At 37.7% G+C, this 18,290-nt stretch overlaps 1 protein-coding gene across 2 annotated transcripts in view; it reads right to left on the bottom strand.

Annotated features, from left to right (window-relative positions):
• The window catches only part of prkcab (protein kinase C, alpha, b), a 214,381-nt gene that overhangs the window by 60,682 nt on the left and 135,409 nt on the right, over positions 1 to 18,290 (bottom strand). For both annotated transcript variants that reach the window (XM_084417060.1, XM_084417059.1), the window contains exons 4-5: positions 17,772 to 17,883; positions 12,178 to 12,306 (exon numbers count right to left, since the gene is read on the bottom strand). In XM_084417060.1, coding sequence (XP_084273186.1) covers positions 12,178 to 12,306; positions 17,772 to 17,883 — 241 coding nt within the window. The remainder of the gene's footprint in view (positions 1 to 12,177; positions 12,307 to 17,771; positions 17,884 to 18,290) is intronic.

Below are 18,290 nucleotides of genomic sequence, written 5' to 3' on the forward strand. Positions count from 1 at the left end.
CATGATCTGTAACGGTAATTTGGCGGTTTATTTGAAAAGGTCCTGTTCACACATGATCTGTTAAGGTAATTTACTGGTTTATTTGATAAGGTCCTGTGCACACATGATCTGTTACGGTAATTTACCGGTTTATTTGAAAAGGTCCTGTTCACACATGATACAGTTACGGTAATTTACTGGTTTATTTGCTAAGGTCCTGTTCACACATGATCTGTTACGGTAATTTACCAGTATATTTGAAAAGGTCCTGTTCACACATGATCTGTTACGGTAATTTACCGGTATATTTGGATAGGTCCCGTTCACACATGATCTGTTACCGGTAATTTACCGGTATATTTGGAAAGGTGCCGTTCACACATGATCTGTTACGGTAATTTACTGGTTTATTTGATAAGGTCCTGTTCACACATGATCTGTTACGGTAATTTACCGGTTTATTTGAAAAGGTCCTGTTCACACATGATACAGTTACGGTAATTTACTGGTTTATTTGCTAAGGTCCTGTTCACACATGATCTGTTACGGTAATTTACCGGTATATTTGAAAAGGTCCTGTTCACACATGATCTGTTACTGTAATTTAGCGGTTTATTTGAAAAGGTCCTGTTCATACATGATCTGTAACGGTAATTTGGCGGTTCATTTGAAAAGGTCCTGTTCACACATGATCTGTTACGGTAATTTACTGGTTTATTTGATAAGGTCCTGTTCACACATGATCTGTTACGGTAATTTACCGGTTTATTTGAAAAGGTCCTGTTCACACATGATACAGTTACGGTAATTTACTGGTTTATTTGCTAAGGTCCTGTTCACACATGATCTGTTACGGTAATTTACCGGTATATTTGAAAAGGTCCTGTTCACACATGATCTGTTACGGTAATTTACCGGTATATTTGAAAAGGTCCTGTTCACACATGATCTGTTACAGTAATTTACCGGTTTATTTGAAAAGGTCCTGTTCACACATGATCTGTTACGGTAATTTACCGGTTTATTTTAAAAAGGTCCTGTTCACACATGATCTGTTACGGTAATTTACCGGTATATTTGAAAAGGTCCTGCTCACACATGATCTGTTACGGTAATTTACTGGTATATTTGGAAAGGTCCTGTTCACACGATTTGTAACGGTAATTTACCAGTTTATTTGAAAAGGTCCTGTTCACACATGATCTGTTACGGTAATTTACCAATTTACTTGAAAAGGTCCTGTTCACACATGATTTGTAACAGTATATTTGAAAAGGTCCTGTTCACACATGATCTGTTACGGTAATTTACCGGTTTATTTGAAAAGGTCCTGTTCACACATGATCTGTTACGGTAATTTACTGGTAAAGACTGTATGTGTGAAAGGGGCTATTAAATGTCAATCCAGCCCTAGCAACCACCAACAACACCTACATTGCTGTGGCACATTTTGCACAAACCTAGTGAAGACGTCATTTACAGCTTCATAAATAATTTCTCTAACTGTTATTTATCTATAGAGTATTACTGAGGTCTGATGATTGGTATTTTGCATCAGAATGTTTTGATGAAAACTTTCAGAGATTTCCTGTTACTATGTTCAAATAACATTACTCTCAGTGTTTTACCACGTTGCCCACATTATGCCATCCTAAACTTCAGTGAATCATATCTTGCTGATCTCGATGGGTGGCAGCATGAATTATGAGCTGATGTAATCTTCAAAGGCTATTTTTACATGTGGTTTTCCATGGACATTCAAATCGCACAAATAGCCTGAGAAATTTAGATGTGCTGTTACATAACCGCCAAATGTCCAGTGCACTGCATGCTGGGTAATCTGAAAATGAGCTTCTTCCCATTGTTTATTCACAACACACGAAGGGTCAGCCAAGATTCCTCCGTCTGATGTCAGCCCAGAATAAATAAAGTCATATACAATATCAACAATAAATCTCAATCAAAACACTCAACCACATTTATCTCAGTCCATTGGGAGTCTGTACTAGATCCTTAACATGGATGAAAGCTCCTCAGAAATCTTCAGTATGGGTACACATATAACATTTCCATAAACTCAGCTAAAGTAAAAAAAAATTGTGATTCACTGTTTTCTACATAAAATAATCCTAAAGAACATTCTGTGAAAATATATCCTTGATATCTTTAAGACCATGTAAGACCATGTCAAAACTTTTGCTGAATTTTGGGGTCAGAAAATCATCTTTTTGAGAAATTCCAATGTAAAAAAAAAGAGATAATTTTTAAAACTGCATCACATTTTAAGAAGAATTATCTAGGGATGCACGATATATCGGCCACCATATCGGTATCGACCAATGTTCATTTTTAATGTTATCGTTATCGGCACAATAAGAAAATCTGTCCGATATATTAAAGTCAATAAATAATGTATTATTTCCTTCAGTTGAGACACTTCAGATGCGCACTGTTCAACATGATGGATTTGAATTGCTTGAAATATGATTGAAATCACTTCAAAAAAGGAAAATACAATAAAGTGCAACAGTTAAGTCATATCGGCTACATAAAATTATAATGAGAACATCATTAATTGTGTGTTTGGGACATGGATTTAATGGCGAGACTTTTGTTTTTGTAATCAGGCTCTCAAAAAGTATATAAAAATTTCGCTTTAGATTTATCGGCCAATATATCGGTTATCGGCTTTTGAAGATAAAGAATTATCGGTTATCGGTTTCAGCCAAAATTTTCATATCAGTGCATCTCTAGAATTATTGTAACTATGTGCCATATACCACATTATAGCTCTCATTCTTAGTGATATAGTGTCCCATTTTCAGTGATATATGAGACATTTAAAGGAAATTTGTAACGTTTTGTTAAAACAAGTTTGTTTGTTATGGTGTACATGTCTAAAAAGCGTGAAACACTGAAACGAAAGTTACTTTATCCTCCAGTTTGATCTAATGCCTGGCAGTGGGAATAAAATGAGTCCCAGGTAAAACCACACAAAAGTATGAAGTGAATCCCAACTGGCAGCCAAATATCAACCACAGTCATCGCTTTAAATAATCACGAAGTCATCGTGGACTGACACGCACATCTTTGGGCAGTGACGACTCTTAAGCGTTCAGCAGTTTTGGAAATCCAGAGAGACACTTGAGCCCTCCGTTACAAATGGGATCCACGAGGGAAGTGCTGATAGGAACCACCAACGCGTTTAACTGAAGCCATCGCCTCTGGGAGGTTATATAATAAAACCCTAGAAGAGGACAAACAGAAGTTCAGGCCTACAGAGAGCGTTCAGAACCAATGCCTCAAGGTCTCTTATGCAAACGGCCAACTTTGAAACACAGACCAGACCAGAAGAAAAGCAAATATAATATGATTAATACACTCAATACGTGATGAAAAGATTCTTAGGACAGTTTAATTATGAAATGAAACCTTTTAAAACATTTATTATGCGTTCGAATTACAGTCAAACCAAAATGTATTCAGACACCTTCAACATTTCACAGTTTATTCGCTATAGTTTAGAAAAGGGTAATAAAATATGACTAGAACTCAAAACAATGAATTATGTTGAATATCTGTCAGCTGTTAAATTTAACTACACAATTAGATAATACCAGTTTAGCTCAACCAATCACCAAGCAATGCTTCATTGTGTTCAGTCTGTGTGTAAAAAGAGCATTAGCAATTAAAGAAAAAACACTTCAGCAAAACATGGTCAAAGTTTCTGAATCATTTTTAGTCCCAAATTTGTATAAATGTTACTGGTAGTCTCTGTATGAAGAGTTTTTGGGTATAATATGTCACAGTTTACTTTATTTTGCTCTCCTCACTTACATAAATGACCAATAGTGTCCTGCACACACTAGTAAAAAAAATAAAGATATCTGGTGTCTGAATAATTTTTGGTTTGACTGTATATATATATGTGTGTGTGTGTGTATCACGGGTGGTTGCAGGAAGGCAAAGATACAGTTCCAACACAAAGTTTTAATGATAACAGATCATAAACATATGTGATGCGATCTGGGAAAACCCGTCGGATGTCGCGCTGGGCCGTTTTCAGTAAATTCCAAAATAGTTTGAATGTCAGTTTTTTTGTCAATTTTTTTTTTCCATTAAATTATTATTCTATAACATCTTTTCTCTTATCTCTGAAAATATCTTGGCAAAATTCCCTTGTTTAGTGCAGAAAAACAGCGATTTATAGTGTCAAGCTGAAAATACTCTCTTTCTCTAATGCATTCTATGCGACCATTAACGCCCGGCAGAGGTGAAAAAAACAAAACAATCGCCATATATCCCATACACCTGTCCGTCTCGTAACACTACAAAGATAGTTTACCTTTAAAATAAACCACATACATGTACAGTGAATGTGTATAGTGCGCATTTCGCGCCAATCCTGTTTAAACTATAACGTCACGCAGTTTCATAACAATCGCGAGATGGACGCGTCTCAACGGTGACAGTTATTTAAACCTGTTTTTCTCAAAATTCCGTTCCAGAAAATCATAGAGATCGGCCGACTTCAGATAAACATAACTTCTGCTACCAACAAGCTATGATAAAAATAAAAACAGATTTGGAAAGGGCTTGATACCAGCATCCATATTATATCAAAACCTGTAATAGGTAAAATTTCACCATGTGGTGGGTTTTCCCAGATCGCATCACATATATTATATATTATGATATACATCATAAACGTAAACATGAACTGAATAATGACAGACTGTGAGGGAAGAACTCAAGTAGTGACTCAAACAAGATGATCAACCAAACACAGCTGAACTCAACAAACTAATAATGACAGTGACCATAGCAACCAGAAAGTGCCGGAATACAAACAAAGGATAACAGGAACTGTGGAAAAACAAAGTAAAAGTCCATGAACTGAGCTAAACTGACCAGGGCCGGCCCGCGGCATAGGCGGTATAGGCAAATGCTAAGGGCGCCACTCATCCATAGGGGCGCCAGAATGAGTGAACGAGTGAATTTTTTTTTTTTTTTTTACTTTTTTTTTTTTTTATAATAGGCTACTATTTTAAAACCATTAATTCGAAATACTACCAAATAAAGCAAAAAAAAAAAAAAAAAAAAAAAAAAAAATGCCGGCTCTTCAATCTCCCCCCGCCCATCGAGTGCTTGAAGTGCGTCAGAAACAGAGCGCGCGCGCGATCAGTTGTTGGTAATTTGTTGTGTAGCGCGCCCGACGCCGCATCTAATGTAGACAGCACTGCTAACAGCTCGTAGAAACGGGCCTGGCAGCTCGCGCCAGTTCTAGACACGGTGAAAGTTTCCTGATTTTGACGGAATGCCGAATTTACATGACACATTATAAATGAGCATAGTCTGCGATAGATACAGTGCCAAAAAGAAGAGAAGAGGATAAAGACTGAGGTAAAGAGATGTAGTGAATGAACAATTTATTGCATAGGAGTAAGATACTATAATTTCATGGCAGTTATTTTTACCTTAAACTTAATGTTAGCAGCTGTTCTGAGTTCTGAGTCCCCAGACTGTGATTTTGTACAATCATGTCAGTTTTAAGACGCATTTTTTATTATCACTTTTTTTATTAATGTTTTACTCTACAGTTGTGCAGTTTTTGGGGGGATACAGTACAGGCCAAAAGTTTGGAAACATTACTATTTTTAATGTTTTTGAAAGAAGTTTCTTCTGCTCATCAAGCCTGCATTTATTTGATCAAAAATACAGAATTTTTTTTTAATATTGTGATATATTATTACAACTTAAAATAATTTGTTTTCAATTTATTATACTTTAAATTATCATTTATTTCTGTGATGCAAAGCTGAATTTTCAGCATCATTACTCCATTCTTCAGTGTCACATGTGACATCCGGTCTATCACATGATCCTTTAGAAATCATTCTAATATGATGATTTATTATGAGTGTTGATGCATGGGGCGCCAGGTAAAATCTTGCCTAGGGCAGCAAATTGGTCAGGGCCGGCCCTGAAACTGACCATAAATCTGTTATGTGATCGATCTACTGACCACACGCAGAACTTTCTACTGACTTTGGCGCTTTTTTAGTAAATCTGGCCCTAACCATCACTATGGCTTGCAAGAAAGTTATAGACTACAGATCAGTTTTTAGTCTAGAAAAAAAATGGTCAGTAAGATTCTGTAATGTTTTTGAAAGTCTCTTATTGTGAAATATTATTTAAAACATCTGTTTTCTGTTTGATAAATTTTTAAAATGTTAGCAGAGAATGTCTAATATGGCGAGAAGTTTCACTCTCAGTACACTTCCGGCTTCTGAACTGGTTGCAGTTCCTCTCTGATTCCACAGGAGGGCGCTCACAGGACGAGTGCAGAATGAATGGAGGTCTATGGCGCTATACCAATAAAAATCCACTTTTCTCAGGATATAATTTTTTGTCTAGTAATTTGAATGTTGTATTCGAAAGGAGATGCAAAGAAATTACACATTGCTGGGTGTTAGATTTTTTTGAGTCACTTATTTGCTTTAAAAAGTCTTTTAAAGTGTCAATGACGTCATACACATCGTACGACCAGAGATACTGCTTTACGGCCATCCTTCAGTCACACTGGTGCGTTCGCGCTCTGCACTTTCTTTTCACTCGAGGCATCGACAACACAGCTGACACAGGTAAATACACAGTGCTAGATGAGTTTTTGTTTTGTTCGTTTCTGGTCCCGCTGCGGATGACACCATGCCATCAAGCGGTATCTCTGGTCGTAATCAGTCCTTCACTGACCAATCAGCGTTCATTAGCAGAATGCTAGCGTGTTATGGGCAACAACAGCTCAACCTGTAAGAAATCAAAAGGACATAAGTACTCGTTCATTCAACTTTCGACCTATAACCCATGTTGTACTTGCAAAATCTACAATCAGATCTGAGATTTCTCAATGGCAATCGGGTGAAAGAGATTAATTTAGCTGTCTAGCCCCATAGACTCCCATTCATTTTGCACTCATGGCGATCGCCCCCAGTGGAACTCTGGTTGTACTACAACCAAAATTCGGTACAATAGAGCTTAATAGGGAGTGGGCAGGCTCTCCGTAGACGGGCTCTGATGTTAGTGATGGCAAAGCTGAATGTTGAAAACAGTTGTGCTGCTTAATATTTTTGTGAAAACCCGCGATACATTTCAGGATTCTTGGATGAATAGAAACTCCCAAAGAACAAATAGAAAATAGTAATGCTTTGTAACATTAAAAATGTCTTATGTATCAAATTAATGTATCCTTGTTAAATAAAAGTTATAATTAAATACATTTTATTAGTATTTTATTTAAATTATTAATAAATAAAAAAATCCTACGGACCGCAAACTTTAAAAAAAAAATTTTATTATTATTTTCCATGACTTTTCTAGGCCTGGAAAACACAACTTAAAAGTTCCCTTGTATTTGTGTAAGAGCAGCGGATCATATATAATATCTTGTTGGCAGAAGAAAAAAATTAAAGTTTCCCCAGTTGCAGTGCCAGTGTCTATAAGATCACCAGTATGACACTGGTAAGACACCTCCACATGACAGTTTGTGTTAGTCCTGCTGTATTATGATTTCCCATGGGAAATTCCCTGTGTCAGATGCCCTGGGACACTGATACCTCTGATTTACAGCAGGGATCTGGTGCTCCACATCACAAGCAAGAGGAGAACAACCTGCTGACAAAATCAACATGACTTTCCATGCAGGTCCAGACTGGTTCGAGACACCAGAACAGTCCCGCTGTTTATCACAAACATCTGATGAAGTGGGGTGACCAAACTGCTAGAAATTCTTACACCAAACACTCTTATTCTTAAAGGAGTAGTTCACTTCAGAATTAAAATGTCCTGATAATTTACTCTCTGCCACGTCATCCAAGATGTTCATGTCTTTCTTTCTTCAGTCAGAAAGAAATGAAGGTTTTTGAGGAAAACGTTCCAGGATTTTTCTCCATATAGTGACTTCAATGGGGTCCAAATGTGAGTTTCAGTGCAGCTTCAAAGTCTCGACACGATCCCAGCCGAGGAATAAGAGTCTTATCTAGACAAACCATCCGCCATTTTATAACAAAAATAAACATTTATATACTTTTTAACCACAAATGCTCGTCTTGCACTAGCTGTGATGCGACACACATTACGTAATCACGTTGAAATGTCACACGTGACGTAGGCTTCATTGTTGTTTTATCTTTTATTATATATTTTTTTTGTAAATGGCATTTGACTTCCGGTACTTCCGCCTTCGTCACGCGTGACCTTTCAGCGTGAATGCGTGGCGTATCACAGAGCTAGTGCACATTTGTGGTTAAAAAGTATATAAATGTTGTTGTTTTTTTTAGAAAATGGCCGATGGTTTGTCTAGATAAGACTCTTATTCCTCGGCTGGGATCATCCTGGAACGTTTTCCTCAAAAAACGTAATTTCTTTTCGACTGAAGAAAGAAAGACATGAACATCTTGGATGACGTCGGAGAGAATAAATTATCAGGAAATTTTAATTCTGAAGTGAACTAATCCTTTAATATCTAATTTACGAGTTCCTTTGCCCATATAATCTTTAAGCTAATAAGGTTAAGCGTATTTGGCTTAAATATTAAATAGATAAACCCCCCAGTGGGACTACTAATGCTCGGATGATGAGTATGGTAGGGAGATGCCTAAAGGATGCAGGTGGAGCTGGGGAGGTAGAGGGACGCCAGAACAGTGAGCGCCGCCTTATATGCTCCGGCTGTTAACTGAAAGATTAGAGGGGTTCACTCCTCCCAAAATTACATTGTGAACTTCACTAATACTATCGCTATCAAAAACCTGTTGAAATGATTATCTACATTCAACCAGCAGGCTAATGAAAAGCACGACTAAGGACATAATGTCTTAATGACTCGTGTAAAAAGTGATGATGACACCCGAGATCATAAAACCACTTTCCCACCAACCATGTGGACAGAACTGTGAAATCCAGTGCATCCTATGAAGGCATCTTAGAATCTGAAGCAAAAAAGGGTTGTTTGTTTGTTGTTTTCTGTGTGTATTTGTTGTGTGCATGAGCACATGGATGCTGGGCAAATTGAATCAATTAACATCAGCGCAGTGAACTCACAAACCCTATGAAGAACCCAGTCATATTCCTCCCAGCTCCCGGCAGATGACCTCCTCAGACACAACAAACATGCAATAATCCTTCCCAAGAATGCAACTAATGATTAGTTTGAGGATCTGTAAGCTAAAATGACAGTATTTTTTATTATTTACTTTCGTAAATAATAGTTGGATGTACCATGTAGACACTGTATTAAACCTATGAGACATTGTTATGGCTGGTACTCCTGGCCAATGGAAAGTAAGTTTGCTTGCAAAATCAATGGACATTCTTACATGGATATTAAACATTTGTACAAATTAAGTTAAATTCCAGCATATTTGAGTATATATTTGTGTATCTATTTTTTTTCTACAGTTAAACTGAATTAGTCTATATGTTCTGTATGCTCTTATTCTGTTCTGTTGTAGTTAGTTCTTGTTTCCCTAAACTGTTTATTTTCGGTTTCCTTGGTTTCTGATTATGTCCACAGTTTGTTTCTATGGCTACTTATGATTTGCACCTGTGTCTCGTTTCTCAGTGTAAATATACTCCCTGTTCAGGTCAATCCTCTTTGGGTTATCGTTGTTGTTAGTATGGTTTGCGTTTGTATTCTCCTGTGCATTTCTAATTGTGGATTAAAGTCTATTGATAGTTGTATTCCTGAGTCATTTGTGTTTGGATTGCACCATACACATTACATTATATAATTGGGATAGTTCACCAAAATAATTTAATTATGTCATCTTTACTACTGTACCTTTCTGGGCCTTGAAAGTTGAAAAAAACTCTCGGATTTCATAAAAAAATATCTTAATTTGTGAAGATGACCGAAGGTCTTACGGGTTTGGAACGACATGAGGTGAGTAATTAATGATTGAAATTAAATTTTTGGGTGAACTATTCCTTTAAGTGATTGAAAGGCAATAATCAGCAATATGCGTTAACACAAATAACTTTTTATTTGAATATGCATTGATACAAATGACTTTATTTGAATGTTTCCCTGATATAACATGACACTGACTTGTTAGAAAATAAATGTGTGTAGTGACATCATTGCGTGATGAAGTAAGGAACCGATGAATCGTTTTTTTTTAAACCGGTTCATTGAAACGAGCCGTCCGAAAGAACCGGTTCTCGGAAATGAGTCGGAATTTACATTTTTACACAAGTGTTTCCTTATAGATTTCCGGATACAGACGACACCATTGTCAAAACGATCCCCATTCACACGATCCGTGAAAACGACTAAAAACGCTGTATTCTGCTGCCAGGCCAGTAGATGGCGATGAAACACTATAGACTGAACACGTAATACGCATGTATGTGACGTCATCGTCTTCAGAGGTTCACGATTTTGTTGTTTTGCACGGACTTGCACTTTGAAACCCGTTTTCAAAAGTGTGTGTTTTCAGGCGCCCAAAACGCCATTGTCGTGTAAACGAACGGCCAAAACGCATAAAAACTTTTACGGTTTTAGTTGAAAACAGTGTCGTGTAAACAGCCCTTCAGAAATCTCACAGAAATCATGGTTTGGATAAAACATCTCCATTTGTGTTCTGAAGATGAACAAAAGTTTTATGGGTTTGGAACAACACGAAGGTGAGTAAAAGATGACAGAATTTTCATTTTGGGCTTAACTAACCCTTTAAGAGACAGACTGGATTAAAAAAAAAAACTTTTGTTGTGGTGAAAGAAACCCTGACTAACATCAGGGAGAAAATAAAATGCAACAGTGACCCTTCTCTAGATAACTGTAGGATTTCCTGAATCACGATGACTTCTCCACATATAATAATCAGCGGACCAGTGTGTAGCATGTCTGTGTGTGTGTAAGGCCGGAGATAAGCAGAGATGATATTCACACAGCAGGGAAGAGGTGCCAGCTCACAGGAATGTGTTCACTGGAGCAAGAGTTTCTGAGCGGACACAGGCTGGCATACATAAAGCCCCATCATCACAACAGCCGGGCACCGGGCCAGGCATCTGGCACTAAAGCCCCCTCATACCTGCTGCCACACACACACACACACACACACACACACACACACACACACACACACACACACACACACACACACACACACACACTCAATCTCTAAACCCACTCAACCCTCAACACATGACCTGCCATGATAGCTTAATGCAAACTGGCATTTTGTGGAAAAACAGCATCAAAGCATTATGAAGTCTGAGTAATAAGACTAATGTGAATTTGCAAGGATCACGCAAACGGATAAAAATAGCAACATATTATGTGAATTATACTAATAACGGAGAAGCATTAACAAGATCTACTCAAATAAATATCATTTTGTGATGCTACTTAACCCTTTGCTGACTGTATCATTTTTGAATCATCCTCTAAAATGAATAACATGATTAAAACTTTTGCTGAAAAACATGAACACAATCTACTACATGCTTTCTGTCATCTGACTGATGCTTTACACTTTTTTAGCATAATGTTTAGCATAATTAAAAAATGATGCCCCCCCCCCCCCACACACACACACACACACACACACACTTCAGTTCACGTGTGTTTTTGCTGAGAAATCTAAACAGATCTTTAAACACAAGTATGCATAAGTATATGTACATAAACATATTTTATATTGTCAATAATACTTCCAGATTCGGACGGAAGCAACTTAGGTCTACTTGATTATCCATACATAATTTTTTAAGAAAAATCATGTTAAAATGTGGAGTATTAAATATGATAATTTTTGAGAAATGTTTATTTGTACGTTTTCTCTCAATGTTTTTATCACCACAATAAAAACTACAGAGCTTTGATCATAAAACTAAGCATTTAAACGTTGTTATATTATATTATATTATATTATATAAGAAATATTTGCATGTATTCACTGTATATATATTTATATATAATTTATATTATATATAATAAAATAATAACAAATTTTTCTTAAATATATAATCGCGATTAATCATTGCCCATTACAAGCATAAGGATTTCATCTTACTTTTTGGCCATATAATATCAGACCCAGTCAATTTCGCCGGCGTCCAGTTCTGACATTTGTCATGTTTTCAATCCCCACGAATGATCGCTATTCTGGGATATTCCCAGTGCGAGTGGGGGGTGCTGACCTGTGACGTGGAGTCTGTCTCCGCTGACCTCGATCTTGAGGAAGATTCGTCCTCTGCGCTCGGTGTGGTCGGTCCCGCACAGACTTGGCACGTTCATCACACACTGCTTGTGAACGTTCATGTCACAGGCTGAGAACAAGAGAGAGAAACATCGGTAAACGCTTCAGGATTTAACATGAGTAACGGTTATAACGGCACAGGACAGTCAGTGTATATGCAGGGCTTGATTTTATCTATTGAGAATTTAATTAATTGTGAAAATGTGTCTATATCCACAGTAGCCAATGTGCGATACGATGGCTCTCTACTTCTGTTTGCTGCTCTTCCCTCTGTGGTCTTAATAAAAACTACTGAAGAAGCTGTACATCAGGGTTGCCAGGTTTGCCTAAAAACAGCCCAATTGCTATTCAAAAAACACACAAAAAAAAGTGTGTGTGTGTGTTGTGTGATTGCTTCAACCCATGGACCAAAAAGCAACCCGAGGCAACAGAGTAAAAGTTGCCAAATTCTGCAGGAAAACCACAGACTTGGCAAGACTGCTGTACATGGACCACAAACCAGAGCCATTGAAGATTGGCTGCCACACAAAAAAAAAGCTTTTTCAAGGAAATATTCGTATGAACGTGGGCATATGAGCATTCCTAGCAACCTTGCATGATTCACAGCCACTTTCCATTTGTAGCATAAAAGCTCTAGAACTCCAACCTGATTCAGAGCTGTTAAGGCCAATTCACACCACACAGACAAACGCCAACAAATACCAGCAAATAGGGTTGGGTGGGAATCAAAAATCAGGTCTGGAATCGGATACTTGTTATCAAATTAAAATTTCCATTCCTCTTATCGATTCCTTTGTGTTTTAAATTAAATCAATTAAACCATTCAAGCGCGAGACGACTGCATGTGTGTGTATCAGTATATTGGACACGTGTATCAGTATATTGGACACGTGTATCAGTATATTGGACATGTATCAGTATATTGGACGTGTATCAGTATATTGGACACGTGTATCAGTATATTGGAAGTGTATCAGTATATTGGACGTGTATCAGTATATTGGACGTGTATCAGTATATTGGACACGTGTATCAGTATATTGGACACGTGTATCAGTATATTGGACACGTGTATCAGTATATTGGACGTGTATCATTATATTGGACACGTGTATCAGTATATTGGACGTGTATCAGTATATTGGACACGTGTATCAGTATATTGGACGTGTATCAGTATATTGGATCCGTGTATCAGTATATTGGACACGTGTATCAGTATATTGGACGTGTATCAGTATATTGGACACGTGTATCAGTATATTGGACACGTGTATCAGTATATTGGACACGTATCAGTATATTGGACACGTGTATCAGTATATTGGACACGTGTATCAGTATATTGGACACGTGTATCAGTATATTGGACACGTGTATCAGTATATTGGACACGTGTATCAGTATATTGGACGTGTATCAATATATTGGACACGTGTATCAGTATATTGGACACGTGTATCAGTATATTGGACGTGTATCAGTATATTGGACACGTGTATCAGTATATTGGACGTGTATCAGTATATTGGACGTGTATCAGTATATTGGACACGTGTATCAGTATATTGGACACGTGTATCAGTATATTGGACACGTGTATCAGTATATTGGACACGTGTATCAGTATATTGGACACGTGTATCAGTATATTGGACGTGTATCAGTATATTGGACACGTGTATCAGTATATTGGACACGTGTATCAGTATATTGGACACGTGTATCAGTATATTGGACGTGTATCAGTATATTGGACGTGTATCAGTATATTGGACACGTGTATCAGTATATTGGACACGTGTATCAGTATATTGGACGTGTATCAGTATATTGGACACGTGTATCAGTATATTGGACGTGTATCAGTATATTGGACACGTGTATCAGTATATTGGACACGTGTATCAGTATATTGGACGTGTATCAGTATATCAGTATATTGGACGTGTATCAGTATATTGGACACGTGTATCAGTATATTGGACACGTGTATCAGTATATTGGACACGTGTATCAGTATATTGGACACGTGTATCAGTATATTGGACACGTGTATCAGTATATTGGACACGTGTATCAGTATATTGGACGTGTATCAGTATATTGGACACGTGTATCAGTATATTGGACGTGTATCAGCATATATTGGACGTGTATCAGTATATTGGACACGTGTATCAGTATATTGGACACGTGTATCAGTATATTGGACGTGTATCAGTATATTGGACACGTGTATCAGTATATTGGACGTGTATCAGTATATTGGACACGTGTATCAGTATATTGGACGTGTATCAGAATATTGGACACGTGTATCAGTACATTGGACACGTGTATCAGTACATTGGACACGTGTATCAGTATATTGGACGTGTATCAGTATATTGGACACGTGTATCAGTATATTGGACGTGTATCAGTATATTGGACGTGTATCAGTATATCAGTATATTGGACGTGTATCAGTATATCAGTATATTGGACGTGTATCAGAATATTGGACACGTGTATCAGTATATTGGACACGTGTATCAGTATATTGGACGTGTATCAGTATATTGGACACGTGTATCAGTATATTGGACGTGTATCAGTATATTGGACACGTGTATCAGTATATTGGACGTGTATCAGAATATTGGACACGTGTATCAGTACATTGGACACGTGTATCAGTATATTGGACACGTGTATCAGTATATTGGACGTGTATCAGTATATTGGACACGTGTATCAGTATATTGGACGTGTATCAGTATATTGGACACGTGTATCAGTATATTGGACGTGTATCAGCATATATTGGACGTGTATCAGTATATCAGTATATTGGACGTGTATCAGTATATCAGTATATTGGACGTGTATCAGAATATTGGACACGTGTATCAGTACATTGGACACGTGTATCAGTATATTGGACACGTGTATCAGTATATTGGACACGTGTATCAGTATATTGGACGTGTATCAGTATATTGGACGTGTATCAGTATATTGGACGTGTATCAGTATATTGGACGTGTATCAGTATATTGGACACGTGTATCAGTATATTGGACGTGTATCAGTATATTGGACGTGTATCAGTATATTGGACACGTGTATCAGTATATTGGACGTGTATCAGTATATTGGATCCGTGCAGCTCTTAAAGTGACAGCAGCCTAATATTCCTGCTGCCGTCTCTAGAATAACACTGATCAAACAACAAAAGACAGAGAGAAAAGTCACTCGTTCTTGACTGAATAACTTTAGTAACTATATTTGTAATGTATAATTTATTTATAAAGTGCAGTGTTATTTTTACATTTGATTACAGTTTCTGTACGTGAATACCTGAAAATCTTAAAACACTGTTTATTTCAATTGTTTCTTTGTTCAATTGTATCTTTTGTTGCAATTGCTAATTTTTTATTTGTTCTTTTTTAATTACTGAGTGTTTACTTGTCTTAAATGTACATTAGTTAGGCTAGTTGTTTTTTATGCTATTGCTGTTTGCCACCGGCAAACGTTCCTTGAGTAAGAGTTCTTCTGCCTTTTTGTTCATGATATTCAGCTACAATTAAATGTTTTAAAATAAGACTAAGGGCCCTATCTTGCACCCAGCGCAATTGACTTTGTACACCGACGCATGTTTCATTCCTATTTTGCACCCGCGCAAAGCGCGCTTTTCCCTCCACAGAAGCACGTCGCTAAACTAGGGAATGAACTTGCGCTCCCTGGGCGGTTCAGCGCAAAAAAGGAGGCGTGTTCCGGCGCAAACGTTCCCTGGTGCTATTTTACTGTTCCATAAAACAATTGCGCCACTGGCCAGAAAAAACCTAGTCTAAAGTCAGTGGCGCGTTGCGCGTTGTTCATTAGGCTATTTTAAGGGCGCATGCTTGACCATAATGTATAGCGTGCACAACGCGCATACACTTTCTCTAATCTACACAGAAGCAGCCGTTTTCATTTTTGCAAATCATATTATTACAAACGATAGATAGATAGATAGATAGATAGATAGATAGATAGATAGATAGATAGAGATAGATAGATAATTTATTATAAAATCATACATCTAGCTTACACATTTACCCACATTATTATATACCTGTTTAACCGAAGCTAATTTGGGTGTGTTTCTCGATCCCCAATGTCACTGGGGATATTCTGGGGATATTTAATTTGATTTTATCAATCAATAAATTCCACTAGAAACAAACCTTGTTGTATTATTTTAATTTAATACTGTGAAGCTGCTTTGATACAATCTGTATTGTGAAAAGCGCTATACAAATATACTTGACTTGACTTGACTTGACTTCTCTCTCTTTTACGGCCGTGACGAGAGCGTTGCTCTCCTCGGCTGTGAACCGCTCCTGGCGCGCGCCTGGCAAATCCGCCGTTATAATAGCAATACGCCAAGGAAAAAGCGCGTCTGCTCTTAAAGGGAATGTGAGATGATGCTCTGATTGGGTTATTTCACGTTACGCCCAAACCACACCTATGAATAATGAAGCTACTTCAGACCAACCCCTTTTAGATTTGCGCCAGGCGCAAGAGTCATTTATCCCGCCGGGAAAATAGCAACAGCGGCGAGACCCGCCCACAAAGTTACTTGCGCTTTGACACTTGCGTTTCAGATCGTTAAAATAGGGCCCTAAATGTGAATGATATCTTTTTATTTTTTTAACCTTAATGGAATCGAAATTAGGAATCAATAAGAATCGGAATCGATAAGCAGAATCGAAATCAGAATCATTAAAATTCAAATGATACCCAACCCTATCAACAAACAAGTTGGCCGTTGGATTTAGAATTTTATGAAAAATAACTGTCATGTCAACAGACACTGACAAATGCTGATATAACATGGTCAGTTAGGTGAAAACAAACCCTGATCAACGCCCACAGCGGTAACACACTGATCCGACAAAACGTGTTTGTAGGCGTTTGTCCGTGCGGTGGGAATTGGCCTTTACTGTCATGTTGTTATTAACTTTTTTTTCCCTTTTTAATTATATCAACTGCTGAAACACTAACATAAGAGATGAAATGTGTATTTTGAAGATGACCCTGTCAAGTTCATGAGCACAGACAGCAAACCTTGTTTTGTTGGAGTGTTTTGGCAGAGAAAGTGTGTGTGACCCATGCTGAGGCTGTTGTTGATATGTGGAAACAGAAATTCGCTGTGGTGTGTCGTCTCAGAGAGGTGTGGATGAGCGCATCCCATATATGCTGCTATTCCCACATAAATCTCCCTTAAATATGTTCTCATTGAAATCTGTGACAATTAAAGCCAGTCCGCTTGAGAGGAACAGGTTGAAATGAAGGAGGTGTCTCTAGATCTACAGATCTAACCACATTTGACCTCATTATGGACAAGAACAGCAGAAACAGATGAATTTTGTAGGCCTGGGGCAGGAGATACCCTTTCACACGGATCTGAGGCCACTTCTTCCTTTATTTCCTTACAGGCTTCATCCAGATTTGGTTAAGAGAAGATGGTCTTGCGTGAGGGCACGATGGGAGGTCGATACTCACTGTCGCATTTCATGCCCTGGTGGAGGAGGCCGTACAGCAGCGATCCGCAGTGGTCACAGAACGTGGGACTGCCGTAGGTGTGGATCTTAAACTTGTGCTTGCTTCTGGGATCCTGCGGAAACATGGAAAAGGGAAGAATCGTTTACAACTGGACTAACAAAATCGTTCATGAAGCGTCTGATGCAAACTGTGCGCTACTATAGTGTGCAGCAGAGATGACATGCTTTTATTGTGTTTTGTCTGTGGTGAGCAAAAGCTCAAGATATTCTTGCATTTTATTCATCAATAATATCACCTTGTGATTTTTTTTAAAGCTTGAAAGAGATTGTTGCTTATAAGTGGCTAAAAGGGACATTAAACGTCATCACAGCGAACAAGTAAACCAGTCGACTCAATAGTCGACTTTTAAAGCCTGATTGTGTTTATAATCGAGCTCTTGCAAACTATTCTACCTCAAACATTAAGGGAATTTTTTTTAAATAAAGACTGAGAGAGTTGTTGGAAGCTTAATGATGCAGC

This window comes from Rutilus rutilus (genome assembly GCF_951802725.1).
Source record: "Rutilus rutilus genome assembly, chromosome: 1".
Classification (NCBI taxonomy): domain Eukaryota; kingdom Metazoa; phylum Chordata; class Actinopteri; order Cypriniformes; family Leuciscidae; genus Rutilus; species Rutilus rutilus.